The following is a 16,270-nucleotide window of genomic DNA, read 5'->3' as shown; positions in this document are numbered from 1 at the left end:
CTCCATACTGAATCAGGGCTTTTATTTAGTCACAAACAGGCAATAATGTTGAGCCCACATACTAGCTTCTTTTTCAGACAATAGTGGCAGTGATGCTTGATGAAGGAGGGGATCCGAAACATTGGTGGTGATTGAGCATGCAATGTGCAGGTAGTACCTACCTTTTGAAGATTTTCTATATAAACTTCCTGTTTCCTTCATTTCACTCATTGACCATAGATGTCTGTCTACATGATAAATTGCTCAGGTCACAGTATTTTAATGAAATTAATGTATACAGTACTGGCATGTTTACATTGACTACATTCAAAATAGTGTATTGCAGTGCCAACGTCCTATTAAAAGCATACGTTCCAAATTTTTGAGATGGGAATGAGGGACACCTATCAGCAAAAGTATGCAGGCATTGGACACACCCCTTGTCACACCCCCTTAAAGGAGAATTGCACAAAAAAACAAGATTGGTTAAACTCACAAGTGCTTTTTTTTTACCACTACTATTCCTTTATATTGGCATCTGGAATTTACAAATGTAGCAATTTAGAAATCAGATGAAAGGTTTAGCGCTGGAAAACATTTTTTGATAGATAAAAAGTGCATTTTATATACAGCTATATAGATCAGACCAAAATGAGGGACAAATGAGGAGGAATGAGGAACAGATGGACATTGCTCCAAATCAGGGACAGTCCCTTTAAATCAGGGACAGTTGGGAGCTATGTTAAAAGTAGAGAGCTTGCCTTTAAGATGGAAGTGGCATAGCTATGGGTCTCTTGCACATACATTTACTGTATGCCTAACATGTATATATTGCGTCCATCAAACACTAGATGGCTAGACAGGTAAAATGTCAGCATGACTCTTTATTAAGCACAGAAGGTTGATTCTTATCTATAAAGATTACAACTAAACATTGCTCTTGCAAAAGACATAATTGCAAAATACCATGAGTAATATTCAACTAGAGTATTGCTATATACTACAAACCATGCAGAAGCTTTAGCAGACATAGGGGGTTTATTGACTAAAGGCAAATCCCCTTTGCACTACTACAAGTACACTTGGAAGTGCAGTCGCTGTAGATCTGAGAGGGATATGCAAGGAAAATAGAAAACAGCATTTTGCTTGTATTGCCCTCAGATCTAAAGCGACTGCACTTCCAAGTGTACTTGTAGTGCAAAGTGCATTTGCCTTTAGTAAATAAACCCCATAGTGTAATACATCCCTGTGTGGAGGCTCTATGTTATTTCCTATAAACGTTACCCCTAAAATGTTCTAATTTTACATAACGAGTCTATGAACTTAGGAGAAAACATAATATCAATATAATTCACCATAGCCAGTACACTATTCCATATAACTGACAAACATTATTGAGCCTTTCAGAGTGCCAAATGCAACATTTTACTACGGTTACATCAGATCTGTGGAATAGCTGACATTCAATAGGAACATCAAATAGGAATTTAAAGAGGAAGTAAACCCTGATGAGTTTACTTCCTCTTTCATTCCCTGCAAAGGTAAAGCATAATGGACTATTATGCATCGCATAGTAGTCCATTATATGTCACTTACCTGACACAGGAGCCAGCGATGTCACTGCTGTCCCCTGTAGTCCGGCACATCCATCTTCTCGGTGGGTCTTCGCTGCTCTGCCGCTGTCATTCGGCGAAGCCGCGATGATGTCACTCCTGCGCACGGGAGCCGCCATGTGTGGCATATTCGCCATTGACAGTGCCACGCTCAGTGCGCCTGCACGCCACTGTTTACGGCGCATGCGCCATAGACAGCAGTGCCTGTCTTTCGGTAAATATCTCCTAAACCGTGTAGTGGCCTTAACCACTTGCCGACCAGCGCACGACGATATACGTCGACAGAATGGCACGGGCAGGCAAATGGGCGAACATGTACGTCCCTTTAAATTTGGCGCCCTGCCATCGGGTGCGCGCCGCCGGCGGCACGCTCCCGCGCTGGTCGGGACCCCCGTGAGTCCGGTCGCAGGGACCCGTGGACACGATCGCCACGGGCATACCCGCGATCGTCTCACGGAGCGGCCAAATGAAGAAATGCCGTTGTAAACAGCATTTCTCCATTCTGCCTAGCAACTAGTGACGCTGATCTCTGCTCCATGTGATTGGAGCAGAGATCAGTGTTCACTAAATGAAAGCCCAACCCCCCCACAGTTAGTAACACACCCCTAGGAACACTTAACCCCTACACTGCCACCCACTGGTTAACCCCTTCACTGCCAGTGTCATTTACACAGGAATCACTGCATTTATATAGCAGTGATTACTGTATAAATGACAATGGTCCCAAAAATGTGTCAAAAATGTCCGATGGGTCCCCCACAATGTCGCAGTGACAATAAAAATCGCTGATCGCCGCCATTACTAGCAAAAAAAAAAAATAATAAAAAATTATTAATAAAAATGCTATAAAACTATCCCTATTTTGTAAACGCTATAACATTTGTGCAAACCAATCAATAATCGCTTATTGCGATTTTTTTTTACCAAAAATATGTAGAAGAATACGTATCGGCCTAAACTGAGGGAAAAAAATTTTTTTTATATATTTTTGGGGGATATTTATTATAACAAAAAGTAAAAAATAATGCGTTTTTTTCAAAATTGTCGCTCTATTTTTGTTTATAGCGCAAAAAATAAAAACCGCAGGGGTGATCAAATACCACCAAAAGAAAGCTCTATTTGTGGGAAAAAAAGGACGTCAATTTTGTTTGGGAGCCACGTCGCACGACCGCGCAATTGTCAGTTAAAGCGACGCAGGGCCGAATCGCAAAAAGTGGTCTGGTCTTTGACCAGAAAATTGGTCCAGTCTGAAAGTGGTTAATCTAGGCTTACCTGTAGGTCAAAGTGTGTTATAAGGGTTTACAACCACTTTAAATGCTTGTAGGAAAGGAAGAATCGTAAAGTATATCTAAAGACAACATACAAATAAAAAAATAAAAAATTAGAGTTAAAAACCTAAAAGCCATCAGTTATTTTTGTAATCCTTTTTGCCAGCTGTCTTCTATCTGAGAGGTTTACCTTTGCCTTCCATACTGTAAGTACAACCAGAAGATATCCCCTTCTGTTCCTGTTTTGGTAACCTAGGAAAACAGACAAAGTTAATCTCCCTGGTGAAGACAGAGGCAGCAAGAAAAATCTGTCAGTAGTTTTAACCGCTCACCACTCTAAAGCCTAGTACAAATGGGCCGAATGTCCAGCGGCATCAACCAGTTCAATAGAAATCAGCCAACATTCGGCATGCGTGTACTGCAGCCGGTCCCACAGAAGCCAGCCGTTCGGCTGATATCTGTCAAAGAGGCATGACCGAGAAAGGTGTGCTCTCGTGAGGTGAGGTTGTGAGGTAAAGTCTCCCGATCAGTGCTGTCGGCCAATAGCTGAGAGCGCTAACTGGTATGTTCTGGTGGGGGCAGTCCCCCTGTCAGAAAACAATAGCACAGCAGGGAAGATTGCTGTACTAACATTACATAGTTAGTACAGTGGCTCCTCCTGAGTTGTCAGTTTTTTTTACGTTCAGCCTGCTGGGTTGAATAAAAAAAAAAAAAACAGTAGTGTGTACAAAACTTTAACAAAATCAGATGTAGGCCTCATGAGCAAGGATGCTTTCAGGCATCTGACATAAATTGCCAATGTATTTACACACCCAATAGAGACAGTTACAGCATACAGCCGCCCACAATAATGACTGGCTGTATGCTAGCTGTATGTGGGTATACAGGAAGCTAGTGTGAACTTGTGCATGCCTATGGGCATAAAAGCTGAACGCAGCTTTTGTGCATTCAGGTATTTACATTTGTAAGCGAGCATGAGTTTACGCAAGCACAGCATATACCCAGATAAAGTTGGCACACAGTCATTCATTCACTATTAGGGGTTGCTGCACACTGCACCTGTCTCTCCTGGGAGCAGAAATATACCAGTAAATTACGTTGAATGCCTAAAGCATCTGTGTGCATGAAGTGTTAGATACACTATAATACCTATGTACAGGTTTGCTGTGATTCCTCATCACGGACTGGCAAAAATCAGACCACTTTAAGAAGGTTGTCTTTTCACAACTGTACTATGTTAATAAATATACATGTAATACATATAGTACAAGGATTTTTTTTTTCACCTGCCTTTATTTATATACAGTATCTCACAAAAGTGAGTACACCCCTTACATTTTTGTAAATATTTTATTATATCTTTTCATGTGACAACACTGAAGAAATGACACTTTGCCACAATATCAATTATTGAGTGTACAGCTTGTATAACAGAGTAAATTTGCTGTCCCCTCAAAATGACTCAACACACAGTCATTATGTCTAAACCACTGGCAGCAAAAGTGAGTACACCCCTAAGTGAAGATGTCCAAATTGGGCCCAAAGTGTCAATATTTTGTGTGGCCACCATTATTTTCCAGCACTGCCTTAAAGCGGGAGTCCACCGGGACTCCGCGTTTTTTTTTTTTTTTTAAAGCCAGCAGCTACAAATACTGCAGCTGCTGACTTTTAAAATAGTGACACTTACCTGTCCAGCGCGCCCGCGATGTCGGCACCCGAAGCCGATCTCTAGGTCGCCTGTCGGGTCCTGCCGCCGCCATCTTGGGTATGGGAATCAGGAAATGGAGCCTTTCGGCTTCATTTCCCGGTTCCCTACTGCGCATGCGCGAATCGCGCTGCGCAATAAGGACGCTCCCCGCTGCCTCTGGGATCTGTGTGTTTCCCAGCAGGCAGCGGGGCACTTGCGGGAAGGGGCGGGCACTTGCGGAAAGGGGCGTAAGTTACGCCCCTTTCCGCAGAGAGCTATCCCGGAAGTGGGTGCAGTTATCTGGATTATCCAGGTAACTGCACCCCCCTCCCCCCTGAAAGGTGCCGATTGTGGCACCGGAGGGGGGGAGGGTTCCGTTGAGCGGAAGGTCCACTTTAGGGTGGACCTCCGCTTTAACCCTCTTGGGCATGGAGTTCACCAGAGCTTCACAGGTTTCCACTGGAGTCCTCTTCCACTCCTCCATGATGACATCACAGACCTGGTGGATGTTAGAGACCTTGCGCTCCTCCACCTTCCGTTTGAGAATGCCCCACAGATGCTCAATAGGATTTAAGTCTGGAGACATGCTTGGCCAGTTCAGTCCATCACCTTTACCCTCAGCTTCTTTAGCAAGGCAGTGGTCATCTTGGAGGTGTGTTTGGGGTTGTTATCATGTTGGAATACTGCCCTGCGGCACAGTCTATGGAGGAAGGGGATCATACTCTGCTTCAGTATGTCACAGTACATATTGGCATTCATGGTTTCCTCAATGAACTGTAGCTCTCCAGTGCCGGCAGAACTCATGCAGCCCCAGATCATGACACTCCCACCACCATGCTTGACTGTAGGCAAGACACACTTGCCTTTTAACTCCTCATCTGGTTGCCGCCACACACGCTTGACACCATCTGAACCAAATACGTTTATCTTGGTCTCTTCAGACCACAGGACGTGTATCCTTGTGCTTAGTCTGCTTGTCAGTCAGTCTGCTTTCAGCAAACTGTTTGCTGAAGAAATTGTGCATCAGCTTTACAAGAGGCTTCCTTCTGGGATGACAGCCATGCAGACCAATTTGATGCAGTGTGCGGCTTATGGTCTGAGCACTGGCAGACTGACTCCCCACCCCTTCAACCTCTGCTGCAATGCTGGCAGCATACATACATCTGACTATGACCTCTGACAACCTCTGGATATGGCGCCGAGTATGTGCACTCAACTTTTTTGGTCGACCATGGTGAGGCCTGTTCTGAGTGGAACCTGTCCTGTTAAACCGCTGTATGGTCTTGGCCACCATGCTGCAGCTCGGTTTCAGGGTTTTGTTAATCTTCTTATAGCCTAGGTCATGTTTATGTAGAGCAACAATTCTTTTCTTCAGATCCTCTGAGAGTTCTTTGCCATGAGGTGCCATGTTGAACTTCCAGTGACCAGTATGAGAGAGCGAGAGCGATAACACCAAATTTAACACACCTGCTCCCCATTCACACCGAGACCTTGAAACACTAACGAGTCACATGACACCGGGGAGGGAAAATGGCAAATTGGGCCCAATTTGGACATCTTCACTAAGGGGTGTACTCACTTTTGTTGCCAGCAGTTTAGACATTAATGTCCGTGTATTGAGTTATATTGAGGGGACAGCAAATTTACACTGTTGTATTCTAGCAAAATATTATTTCTTCAGTTGTCACATCAATACCCTTAGGTTTACAATATTCCTTAACAGTGGTGGCTGGTGAAGTTTTAGTCTGTGGGGGGCGCCAGACCCCGCCCTTTATTTTTGACCCTCCCACTTCGCAAAAGCCCCACCCCTTATATAGATCAGCATTACAGATAGAGTATATAGGTCAGCATTGGGTATATAGATCAGCATTACAGATTGGGTATATCTATATATATATCGCGGCTCTGGCAGAAATCCCCCCTCCCAGGCGGCTTGCGGCTCTGATGGCCCCGCCCGAAGGCTCATGGCTCCTGGCACTGAAAGCACACACAGCACCACGCGGGAGTTATGCCAGTTACCGGACTGTGGCTCTCCTCCTGCCTTGTCTCCTCCAGTGTGGGCAGCAGGCAGCAGCAGAGGAGTCTGCTCCTCATGCTTCCTCAGCACTCTGTGTCTCCTCTTCCGCCAAAGCACTGGGCATCCAGTGGGATCTCCTGGCGCTTTGGCCAATTGGGAAACAGGTCTCACTGACCTGCCTCCTGATTGGCTGGGAGGTACTGTAGTGTGAAAATAGCAAAAATGTATTCACTATGGTCACGTAATTGGGAGCCCACCCTTTTTTGGCTTTAATCAGCTGCTTCCAAAAAAAAAAAAACACCCCCTCCTGCCCCCGCCATAGGAATTCATGAGTCTGGCGTCCTGAAAGGGGCCGAGGTGCATGGATAGAGGGGTGGCGGCAGGGATGGGGGGGGCCCACTGTTCCTTTAAGTGGTTGTAAACCCTGTTACACCAATTTTACCTACATGCACAGTTAAGGAGATATTCAGCATATGTGCACTGAATAAACAAGCAGCTGGTGCAGTTTCTTCAGTAACTGTGCCATGACCTGCGGCTCTCCCAATTCAGGGCATCATTCTAAGGTAAGTATTTCATAATGAGCTAGTATGCGTTGCATACTAGCTCATTATGCCTTTGTCTTGCAGGATTTGTTTTTTTTTTGTTTTGTTTGAGGTTTACAACCTCTTTCATTTGTAATCTGTTTCTATTCAGGTTTACTGTTCCTGAGTTGCAGACTGGGAAAGATTATGAGTTCTGTGTAAGAGCAGTAAATGAAGTTGGACTGAGTGAACGGTCACCTGTATCCAACCCTCTGAATATAAATGAGGCCATTTGTGAGTATTTATATAGTATTAAGCAGAAGCCTTCTGTTAATTCAGGTATGATTATGTATGGGTTAACCATCAGGAAAATTAATGTATTTCCATATGTTATTAACAGAATCATGCATATTATACAGAGTAGCTTAGTTATATTAGTATTTCCATGTTAAGCATTCTAAGCGTGGAGCTCTAAATAGTATATGATTTACCATGCATTGTAAGGAAGATTTTGGAGGAAAGTAAAGTTTGGCAAGAAAGTAGAGAAATGGATATATTTCCTGCCTTAGACCTAGTATGTCCAGACAGTATGGCCAACTGCTTACTTGGCACCATCCACAGGCAGCTTAACTCATCAATTAGATACAGAATTTGAATCCAATGAAATGTTACTTCAGCTAATTGCAGAACAGAGGATTTTTTTTTAGTAAAGTGGAATAAGACAGTGACTTTCCTAAGCCCTGTCTCTGTAAAGTACTAACACTGGCTGATGGAACATGGAAGAAACAGGGTAGACCTAGCTTGCACTGAGCTAACTAGCTCTTAACAGGAGGGAGAAAAGATGGAGAAATCAAATCCCATAGTAAACACATTGTAGTGGCCCAAAACTGCCACTAGATGTCAGCATACTACAATACCCACTTGCAGACCGCCCTATAGCACATTAACTGCTGCAGGGCGGCCGCGCTGCGCAGGGTCACGTATATATACGTGATCCTGTCATTTCAGGTATCGGGCTGCTGGTGGCTTGCTCCTGCTGTGAATCTACACAGCGGGAGATGATCAGTGGGTCCTGAGGACTCGATGTCTGCCAGGCCCCACTCCTCATTCTGTACACAGGCAGAACGGAAGTCTACCCATGTAAACAAGGCGGATTGCTGTTCTGTCAATCAAAAGCTGTGAGACGGAATCGGGGGGCGGGGCCCAGTCCTGCTGTCTGTATCAATGGATGCTGCAGCGGGACTCGGGAGCGAGCAAACACTGGTGCTCCCAGGGAAAGCGGCCTACCGAAGAAGAGAAGGGGCCTGGAGCCCCAGAAGAAGAGGATTGGGGCTGCTCTGCAGGTAAATATAGGCATGTTTTTTTTTTTTTTAACATTTAAATTCACTTTAAAGTAATCCAGCTTTGTAATGTCTGCCCTTTATGCTTCTATACGAAATAGCTCTAACAATTATTTTCTATTTTAGATTGTCCATCTGCTCCCTATGATTTTGATCTCTTAGACTGTGGTAAAGATGAAATGACCATATGTTGGAAGGCTCCTAAATTCACAGCAGGAAAGGAAATTTTGGGATATTTTCTGGATCAGCATGATTCTATGGAGGTGTCATGGCGGGATGTCAGTAGTGACCCAATTCCTTCCAGGGTTTATACGGTATGATATCATAGGCGATTATTATTTTGATCCTGAAAGCAACACTTAACTCTGGCTTAAAAGAAATCTATGCAAATGTGTATTCTTAACTCAAAATGCTCATTTTGTTGCTCTCAGCCTCCTCCAAATTGTCAAAAAAAATACATTTTTTCTTCTGTGATGCAACTTCCTGTTAGAGGATGGCTATGTTCATTCTCCATGGTCCCACTGTATGTAGGAAAGTAGTGACCCTCTCTTGCTCGCTCTTGAGATAGACTAGAACAGGGGTAGGCAACCTTAGAGAGATCTACTTGAACAACAATGATGAAGAGATCATGGTGCCCTGTTGTTAGGGCCAGTTCACACCAGAATGTGTCTTTCCTGCACTGTAGTCAAAACGCACAGCCTTTGTGATCTATTGGGGGTGATGATACATTATTAACCCCAAAATAGATCCTAAACGCAGTGGACACAAAAAAGTATTACAAGAGAGTGCAGGGTTTAAAAGTGCGTTACTCTCAGAATGCAGGGTTAAGGAGTGCTTTGCGTTCAGAATGCAGGGTTCAGGAGTGCATTATGGTCAGAATGCAGGGATCAGCAGTGTGTTATGCTCAGAATGCAGGGATCAGCAGTGTGTTATGCTCAGAATGCAGGGATCAGCAGTGTGTTATGCTCAGAATGCAGGGATCAGGAGTGCATTGTGCTCATAATGCAGGGATCAGGAGTGCGTTGTGCTCAGAATGCAGGGATCAGGAGTTTGTTGTGCTCAGAATTCAGGGATCAGGAGTGTTTTGTGCTCACAATGCAGGGATTATGAGTGGGTTGTGCTCAAAATGCTGGGATCAGGGGTGCATTATGCTCAGAATGCCGAGATCAGGGGTGCGTTATGCTCAGAATGCAGGAATCAGGAGTGCGTTATGCTCAGAACGCAGGATTCAGGAGTGCGTTACACTCAGAATGCAGGGATCAGGGGTGCGTTGTGCTCAGAATGCAGGAATCAGGAGTGCGTTATGCTCAGAATACAGGAATCAGGAGTGTGTTACACTCAGAATTCAGGGATCAGGAGTGTGTTGCGCTCAGAATAGAGGGTTCAGGAATATGCTGTGCTAAAAACGCAGGGATCAGGATTGCGTTATGCTCAGAATGCAGTGATTAAGGGAGTGATGTGCGTAGGTAATGTACAGGGTGGTAGAGGACACCCACCCGCCCCCACACACTCACAGTAGTGTCCTCTTCTCCCGCCTCCCCCCCACCCCCCCTCGCTCCCATAGCTTCCTACCTGTGTACAAGGAGACAGAGAAGCAGCACAGTTCTGTACAGGGGGCAGAAGCAAGAGCTGGCAGCGTGACTTTTAATAACAAGCTGGTAATTGGTTGCTTAGGACCTAGCAACCAGCCACCTATGGGTTAACTTGAAGTGTTAACTTGGCTGTGCTTCCTCTTGCTCTCCGGAGGAGGCTGAAGGGGAGGGAGAGAGAATAACCGAAGGCGCAGCGGAGGAGGCTTAGGGCAGAAAGAGAAGGACTGGCAGCTAGCAGTAGTGAGGGTCAGCGGCGCAGAACGTTCTCCGGTCTACCTGTCACCTACCCACAGTTGACAGGTAGACCGCGATCAACAGGTTGCCGACCCCAGGACTAGACTAATGGGATCATGCTATGAGGAAGGCTGCAAAAGTAGAAACACGTGTATCATGCTTTTATACATGTAGCCAATAAAGAATTTTCTTTGTAAGAACACTCCGAGTCGCCGGCTTTAATCTTATTCATATCTACTACCTTGGTAGTAGAACGCCCCAGGAGCTCATGGAGGACTATACAAGGAAGTAGAAAAATACAGAAAAGAAACAATTTCATGAATGCGTATGGATTATTTTTAGAGACTAAGGATATAATTTGGAGTCATTTTAAAGCATAACTAAAGGCAAAATTTAGTTTTGTATAGATTGAATATGGAAAAGAACCCCTGTCATGTTATTGCTATCTCTGCTACTTGACAGGAAGAGTCACCTTATATATCTGTCCGGTTTATCTTTATCACCAAAAGTAAAAACAGGCGAAAATCCCAAATTTTGAGTGGTCACCAGAATAGGAATAGTTGGGAAATCTTCCAACAGGGACACTAGTTCTAGTGTCATTAGCAACAAGCAGAGACTCTCTCACTTTGGGGGGATGTTCTCTCACCCACTGTTTTGTATATGGGACTGGAAGTGAAGATTAATCAATGGTAAACAGGTGGGAAAAAAAAATAAAAAATTGACAGGGTTAGGCCGCGTACACACGGGCGGACTGTTCGCCCAACCTTGTCCGCTGAACAGTGTTTGGGCGGACAGTCCGCTCGTGTGTGGGCTTTCAGCGGACAGTTTCAGCGGACAGTTGGACGGACAAAGTCTTTCGGAAATTCCGAAAAACTGTCCGCTGAAACTGTGTTTGAGCGAACAGTCCGCCCGTGTGTGGGCCTGTCCGCTGTACTTTCGAAATGAGCGGACTGTTCCCGCTCGGAAAGTCCGCCCATTTCGAGCGCGTGTACAGGTAGGCGGGGCCCGCGAAGGAGACGTCGCGGGCTCCGCCGCCTGGAATGGGCTTAAAGGGGAACCCCCACGCCGAAAAAAATCGGCGTGGGGGTTCCCCCAAAGTCCACACCAGACCCTTGTCCGAGCACGCTACCCGGCCGGCCAGGAAAGGGGGGCGAGCGAGCGCGCCCCCCCTCCTGAGCCGTACCAGGCCGCGTGCCCTCAACATGGGGGGTGCCTTGGGGAAGGGGGGGCCGCGCGGCCCCCCCACCCCAAAGCACCTTGTCCCCATGTTGATGAGGACAAGGGCCTCTTCCCGACAACCCTGGCCGTTGGTTGTCGGGGTCTGCGGGGGGGGGCTTATCGGAATCCGGGAGCCCCCTTTAAGAAGGGGGCCCCCGGATACCGGCCCCCCACCCTATGTGAATGAGTATGGGGTACAATGTACCCCTACCCATTCACCTGTGAAATAAAGTACAAAAAAAAACACAACACAGGGGAAAAAATATTTTATTGCACAGCTCCGGGGGTCTTCCGTCTTCGGGGGTCTTCTCGCCGGACTCCTCCGCTATGTGTGTGTAGCTCTTTTGCTAGCGGAGGAGTCCGGCTTTCTTCCTCCCCGCCGCCGGCCTCTTCTCCCGACTTCGGGGGTCTTGTCCCCCTCTTCGGTTCTTCTGCCGGGCCACCGCGCCTTCTTGTAGCTCTTTTGCAGGCGGTGGCCCGGTCTTCTGTCGCCGCTGCCTTCCGTTCTTCTGTCGCCGCCTTCGGTTCTTCTGCCGGTTCTTCTGTCGCCGCTGTCGCTGTCGCCGCCTTCCATTCTTGTTCTTCTTCTTGTTCTTCTTCTTCTTCTCCAGGCGATGTTGACACGTCGCTCCCTCCGGCCGGAATGCCAGAGCCGCGCTGTGCGGTCACTTATATAGTGACAATGGGGCGGGGTCACATGGTATATGTCACATGGGTTGGTCACATGGGTTGATGTCACATGGGGACTATGACATCGTAAGGGGGCGGGGTCACCATGTGACCAACCCATGTGACATATACCATGTGACCCCGCCCCATTGTCACTATATAAGTGACCGCACAGCGCGGCTCTGGCATTCCGGCCGGAGGGAGCGACGTGTCAACATCGCCTGGAGAAGAAGAAGAAGAACAAGAAGAAGAACAAGAACGGAAGGCGGCGACAGCGACAGCGGCGACAGAAGACCGGGCCACCGCCTGTAAAAGAGCTACAAGAAGGCGCGGTGGCCCGGCAGAAGAACCGAAGGCGGCGACAGAAGAACGGAAGGCAGCGGCGACAGAAGACCGGGCCACCGCCTGCAAAAGAGCTACAAGAAGGCGCGGTGGCCCGGCAGAAGAACCGAAGAGGGGGACAAGACCCCCGAAGTCGGGAGAAGAGGCCGGCGGCGGGGAGGAAGAAAGCCGGACTCCTCCGCTAGCAAAAGAGCTACACACACATAGCGGAGGAGTCCGGCGAGAAGACCCCCGAAGACGGAAGACCCCCGGAGCTGTGCAATAAAATATTTTTTCCCCTGTGTTGTGTTTTTTTTTGTACTTTATTTCACAGGTGAATGGGTAGGGGTACATTGTACCCCATACTCATTCACATAGGGTGGGGGGCCGGTATCCGGGGGCCCCCTTCTTAAAGGGGGCTCCCGGATTCCGATAAGCCCCCCGCCCGCAGACCCCGACAACCAACGGCCAGGGTTGTCGGGAAGAGGCCCTTGTCCTCATCAACATGGGGACAAGGTGCTTTGGGGTGGGGGGGCCGCGCGGCCCCCCCTTCCCCAAGGCACCCCCCATGTTGAGGGCACGCGGCCTGGTACGGCTCAGGAGGGGGGGCGCGCGCGCTCGCTCGCCCCCCTTTCCTGGCCGGCCGGGTAGCGTGCTCGGACAAGGGTCTGGTGTGGACTTTGGGGGAACCCCCACGCCGATTTTTTTCGGCGTTGGGGTTCCCCTTTAAGCCCATTCCAGGCGGCGGAGCCCGCGACGTCTCCTTCGCGGGCCCCGCCTACCTGTACACGCGCTCGAAATGGGCGGATTTGCCTCCGCCTTACGTGGGCGAGTCCGTTCATTTCAAAAGTTGAGCGGACTGTTTGGCAAACAGTTCGTTGAAACAGTCCGCTCGTGTGTGGGCAAGTCCGCTCATGCAAATTTTGAGCAGACTGTTTGCCGAAACTGTTTGACGAACAAGGTTGGGCAAACAGTCCGCGCGTGTGTACGCGGCCTGACTCTAGTCAAAATGGAAAAAAAGGCCTTTATGTCTACTTTAACTGCTTGCTGCCCGCCCACAGTAGTTATACTGCAGGCGACATAGCCCCACCACATCATGTACCTGTACGTCCATAGGGCACATCTGGCCATGCGCGTGCATGCTGCTGACCATGCTGTGGTTGGGCACAGCGTGATTTTGTCATCAGGCCCCACCCAATGATTCATGACTACTGACCGCCTGTGATCAGTCACAGCAGAGAACCGATCTGGATGTTTCTTTTCCCTGCAAAGCAGAGAGAAAAAACAGCCAGATAGAAATATAAAAGCAGCACACATTATACATTATTAGGCATATATTTAACCCCTTGATTGTTAACCCCCTCCCAGCCAGCATCATTAGTACAATGTCAGTATACAGTATTATCACTGTATTAGTGTCACTAGCATCAGTGACAGTTACTGACGCTCCCAGATAGTGTTTGTTAGCGCCAGTCTGTCAGTCACGCTTTCGCAGCCACACTATAAGTCAATGTTCACCTCCATTACAGTATAGCATCTATAGCTGTGTAAAATCCAGTATACTGCATATACCATAGGTTGTAGACTAGCTACAGCTGTAGCTATACCTTTTACACAACCAATAGAGGTGCACCAAATAGAAATTTTGGTGCCAAAACCAAAAATGCAGGATGCGTTTGGCCGAAAACTGAAAATTACAGTTTTTAAAATACATATATATTTTTATATATAATTGTATTATATTTGACTTTTTAATTAATATCATGAATTTAAATGAATATGAACTTATTGTCAGACATTATTGGCAACTTTAATGCAAAAAAAAGCTCAAGAAAAATGAATCCCTTTAAATTCTCTGTATGTCTTCACACCATTCCGTTGCGCTGCTGTTGCGGTGCTAAAAATCCTGCATTTTTGGTCAGTAAAAAAATGCACCAAAAATGCACCCCCCAGTTGAAATGCATTTAAAATGCAGCAAGAACACATCAATAAAGCACCCATGTTAAGTTTTTAATGTGTTTTTTGAGATATGATCTATAAAAAACACACCATAAGCACTGTAAAATGGTGGTAAAATCGCGGCAAAATCATGATAAAATCATGGCAAAATCAAGTGCGTTTTCGGGTGCCATTATCAGCATATTTTCAGCAAAAATAGCTATTAACACTATTTTCAGCCGATACATTTATTGTATTTTTTTTGTTTACATAAGACATGTAGCAGAATACATTTTGACTTAAATTTACAGTATGAAGAAACTCGATTTTTTTGATGTTTGCTATCGGATATCTTTTATAACAGAAAGTAGAAAATATCTTTCTATTTTTTTTGTTTTCAAAATTGTCAGTGTTTTTTCATTTATATCACAAAAGATAAAAACTCAGTGGCGATTAAATACTACCAAAAGAAAGCTCTATTTGTATGAAAATATAAAAATGTAATTTGTGTACAATGTTGGATTACCGTGCAATTGCCTGGTAAATTAGCACAGCGCTAAATAGTAAAAAAAAAAAGCTCTGGTCATGAAAGGGATAAAACCTTCTGAAGGCCAAAAGGTTAATGGAAATGTTCACTGAGTTCAAATGCAGTAAATGAGCATCAACATTTTTACATTTTTCAGTGGGTAGTCATATTTATACATCCCAAACAAATCCACTGGGTCATTATTACCTTTAACTCCAGGCAAGTATAGACAAAGATAAAGACATGGATGAATGCAGCTCGGTGTTCATTATTACATCGATAATTGTATTTTTAACCACTTTCAGACCGGACCATTTTGCTGGTCAATGACCAGAGGTCTTTTTACAATTTGGCACTGCGCTGCTTTAACTGGTAATTGCGCGGTCATGCAATGTTGTACCCAAACAAAATTTGCGTCCTTTTCTTCCCACAAATAGAGCTTTCTTTTGATGGTATTTGATTGCCTCTGCGATTTTTATTTTTTTGCGATATAAACGTAAAAAGACCGCAAATTTTGAAAAAAAAATGATATTTTCTACTTTTTGTTATTAGAAAAATCCAATAAACTCAATTTTAGTCATACATTTAGGCCAAAATGTATTCAGCCACATGTCTTTGGTAAAAAAAGTCAATAACTGTATATTTATTGGTTTGCGCAAAAGTTGTCACATCTACAAACTAAGGTACGTTTTCTGGAATTTACGCAGCTTTTAGTTTACGACTGCCTATCTCATTTCTTGAGGTGCTAAAATGGCAGGGCAGTACAAAACCCCCCCAAATGACCCCATTTTGGAAAGTAGACCCCCTAAGGAAATTGATAAGAGGCATGTTGAGCCCATTGAATATTTTATTTTTTTGCCTCAAGCGATTGAATAATGACAAAGAAAAAAAATTTTTTTTTTTTACACAAAGTTGTCACTAAATGATATATTGCTCACACATGCTATGGGCATATTATGAAATGACACCCCAAAATAAATTCTGCTGCTTCTCCTGAGTACGGGGATACCACATATGTGGGACTTTTTGGGAGCCTAGCCGCGTACGGGGCCCCCGAAAACCAAGCACCGCCTTCAGGCTTTCTAAGGGCGTAAATTTTTGATTTCACTTCTCACTACCTATTACAGTTTTGAAGGCCATAAAATGCCAAGATGGCACAAAACCCCCACAAATGACCCCATTTTAGAAAGTAGACACCCCAAGCTATTTGCTGAGAGGCATGTTGAGTCCATGGAATATTTTATATTTTGCCACAAGTTGCGGGAAAATTACAAACTTTTATTTTTATTTTATTTTTTTCACAAAGTTGTCACTAAATTATATATTGCTCACACATGCTATGGGCAT

At 45.6% G+C, this 16,270-nt stretch overlaps 1 protein-coding gene across 1 annotated transcript in view; it reads left to right on the top strand.

Moving 5' to 3' along the window:
* Positions 1 to 16,270, top strand: part of MYOM3 (myomesin 3) — a 207,045-nt gene that overhangs the window by 117,184 nt on the left and 73,591 nt on the right. The window contains exons 17-18 of the mRNA XM_077481840.1: positions 7,258 to 7,379; positions 8,552 to 8,739. Of these exons, the coding sequence (XP_077337966.1) occupies positions 7,258 to 7,379; positions 8,552 to 8,739 (310 nt within the window). The remainder of the gene's footprint in view (positions 1 to 7,257; positions 7,380 to 8,551; positions 8,740 to 16,270) is intronic.

Source organism: Lithobates pipiens, unplaced genomic scaffold, assembly GCF_037356315.1.
Source record: "Lithobates pipiens isolate NorthernLeopardFrog02 unplaced genomic scaffold, aLitPip1_a1.2 Scaffold_16, whole genome shotgun sequence".
In the NCBI taxonomy this organism is placed as follows: domain Eukaryota; kingdom Metazoa; phylum Chordata; class Amphibia; order Anura; family Ranidae; genus Lithobates; species Lithobates pipiens.
This window is presented reverse-complemented; position numbering and strand designations above follow the sequence as displayed.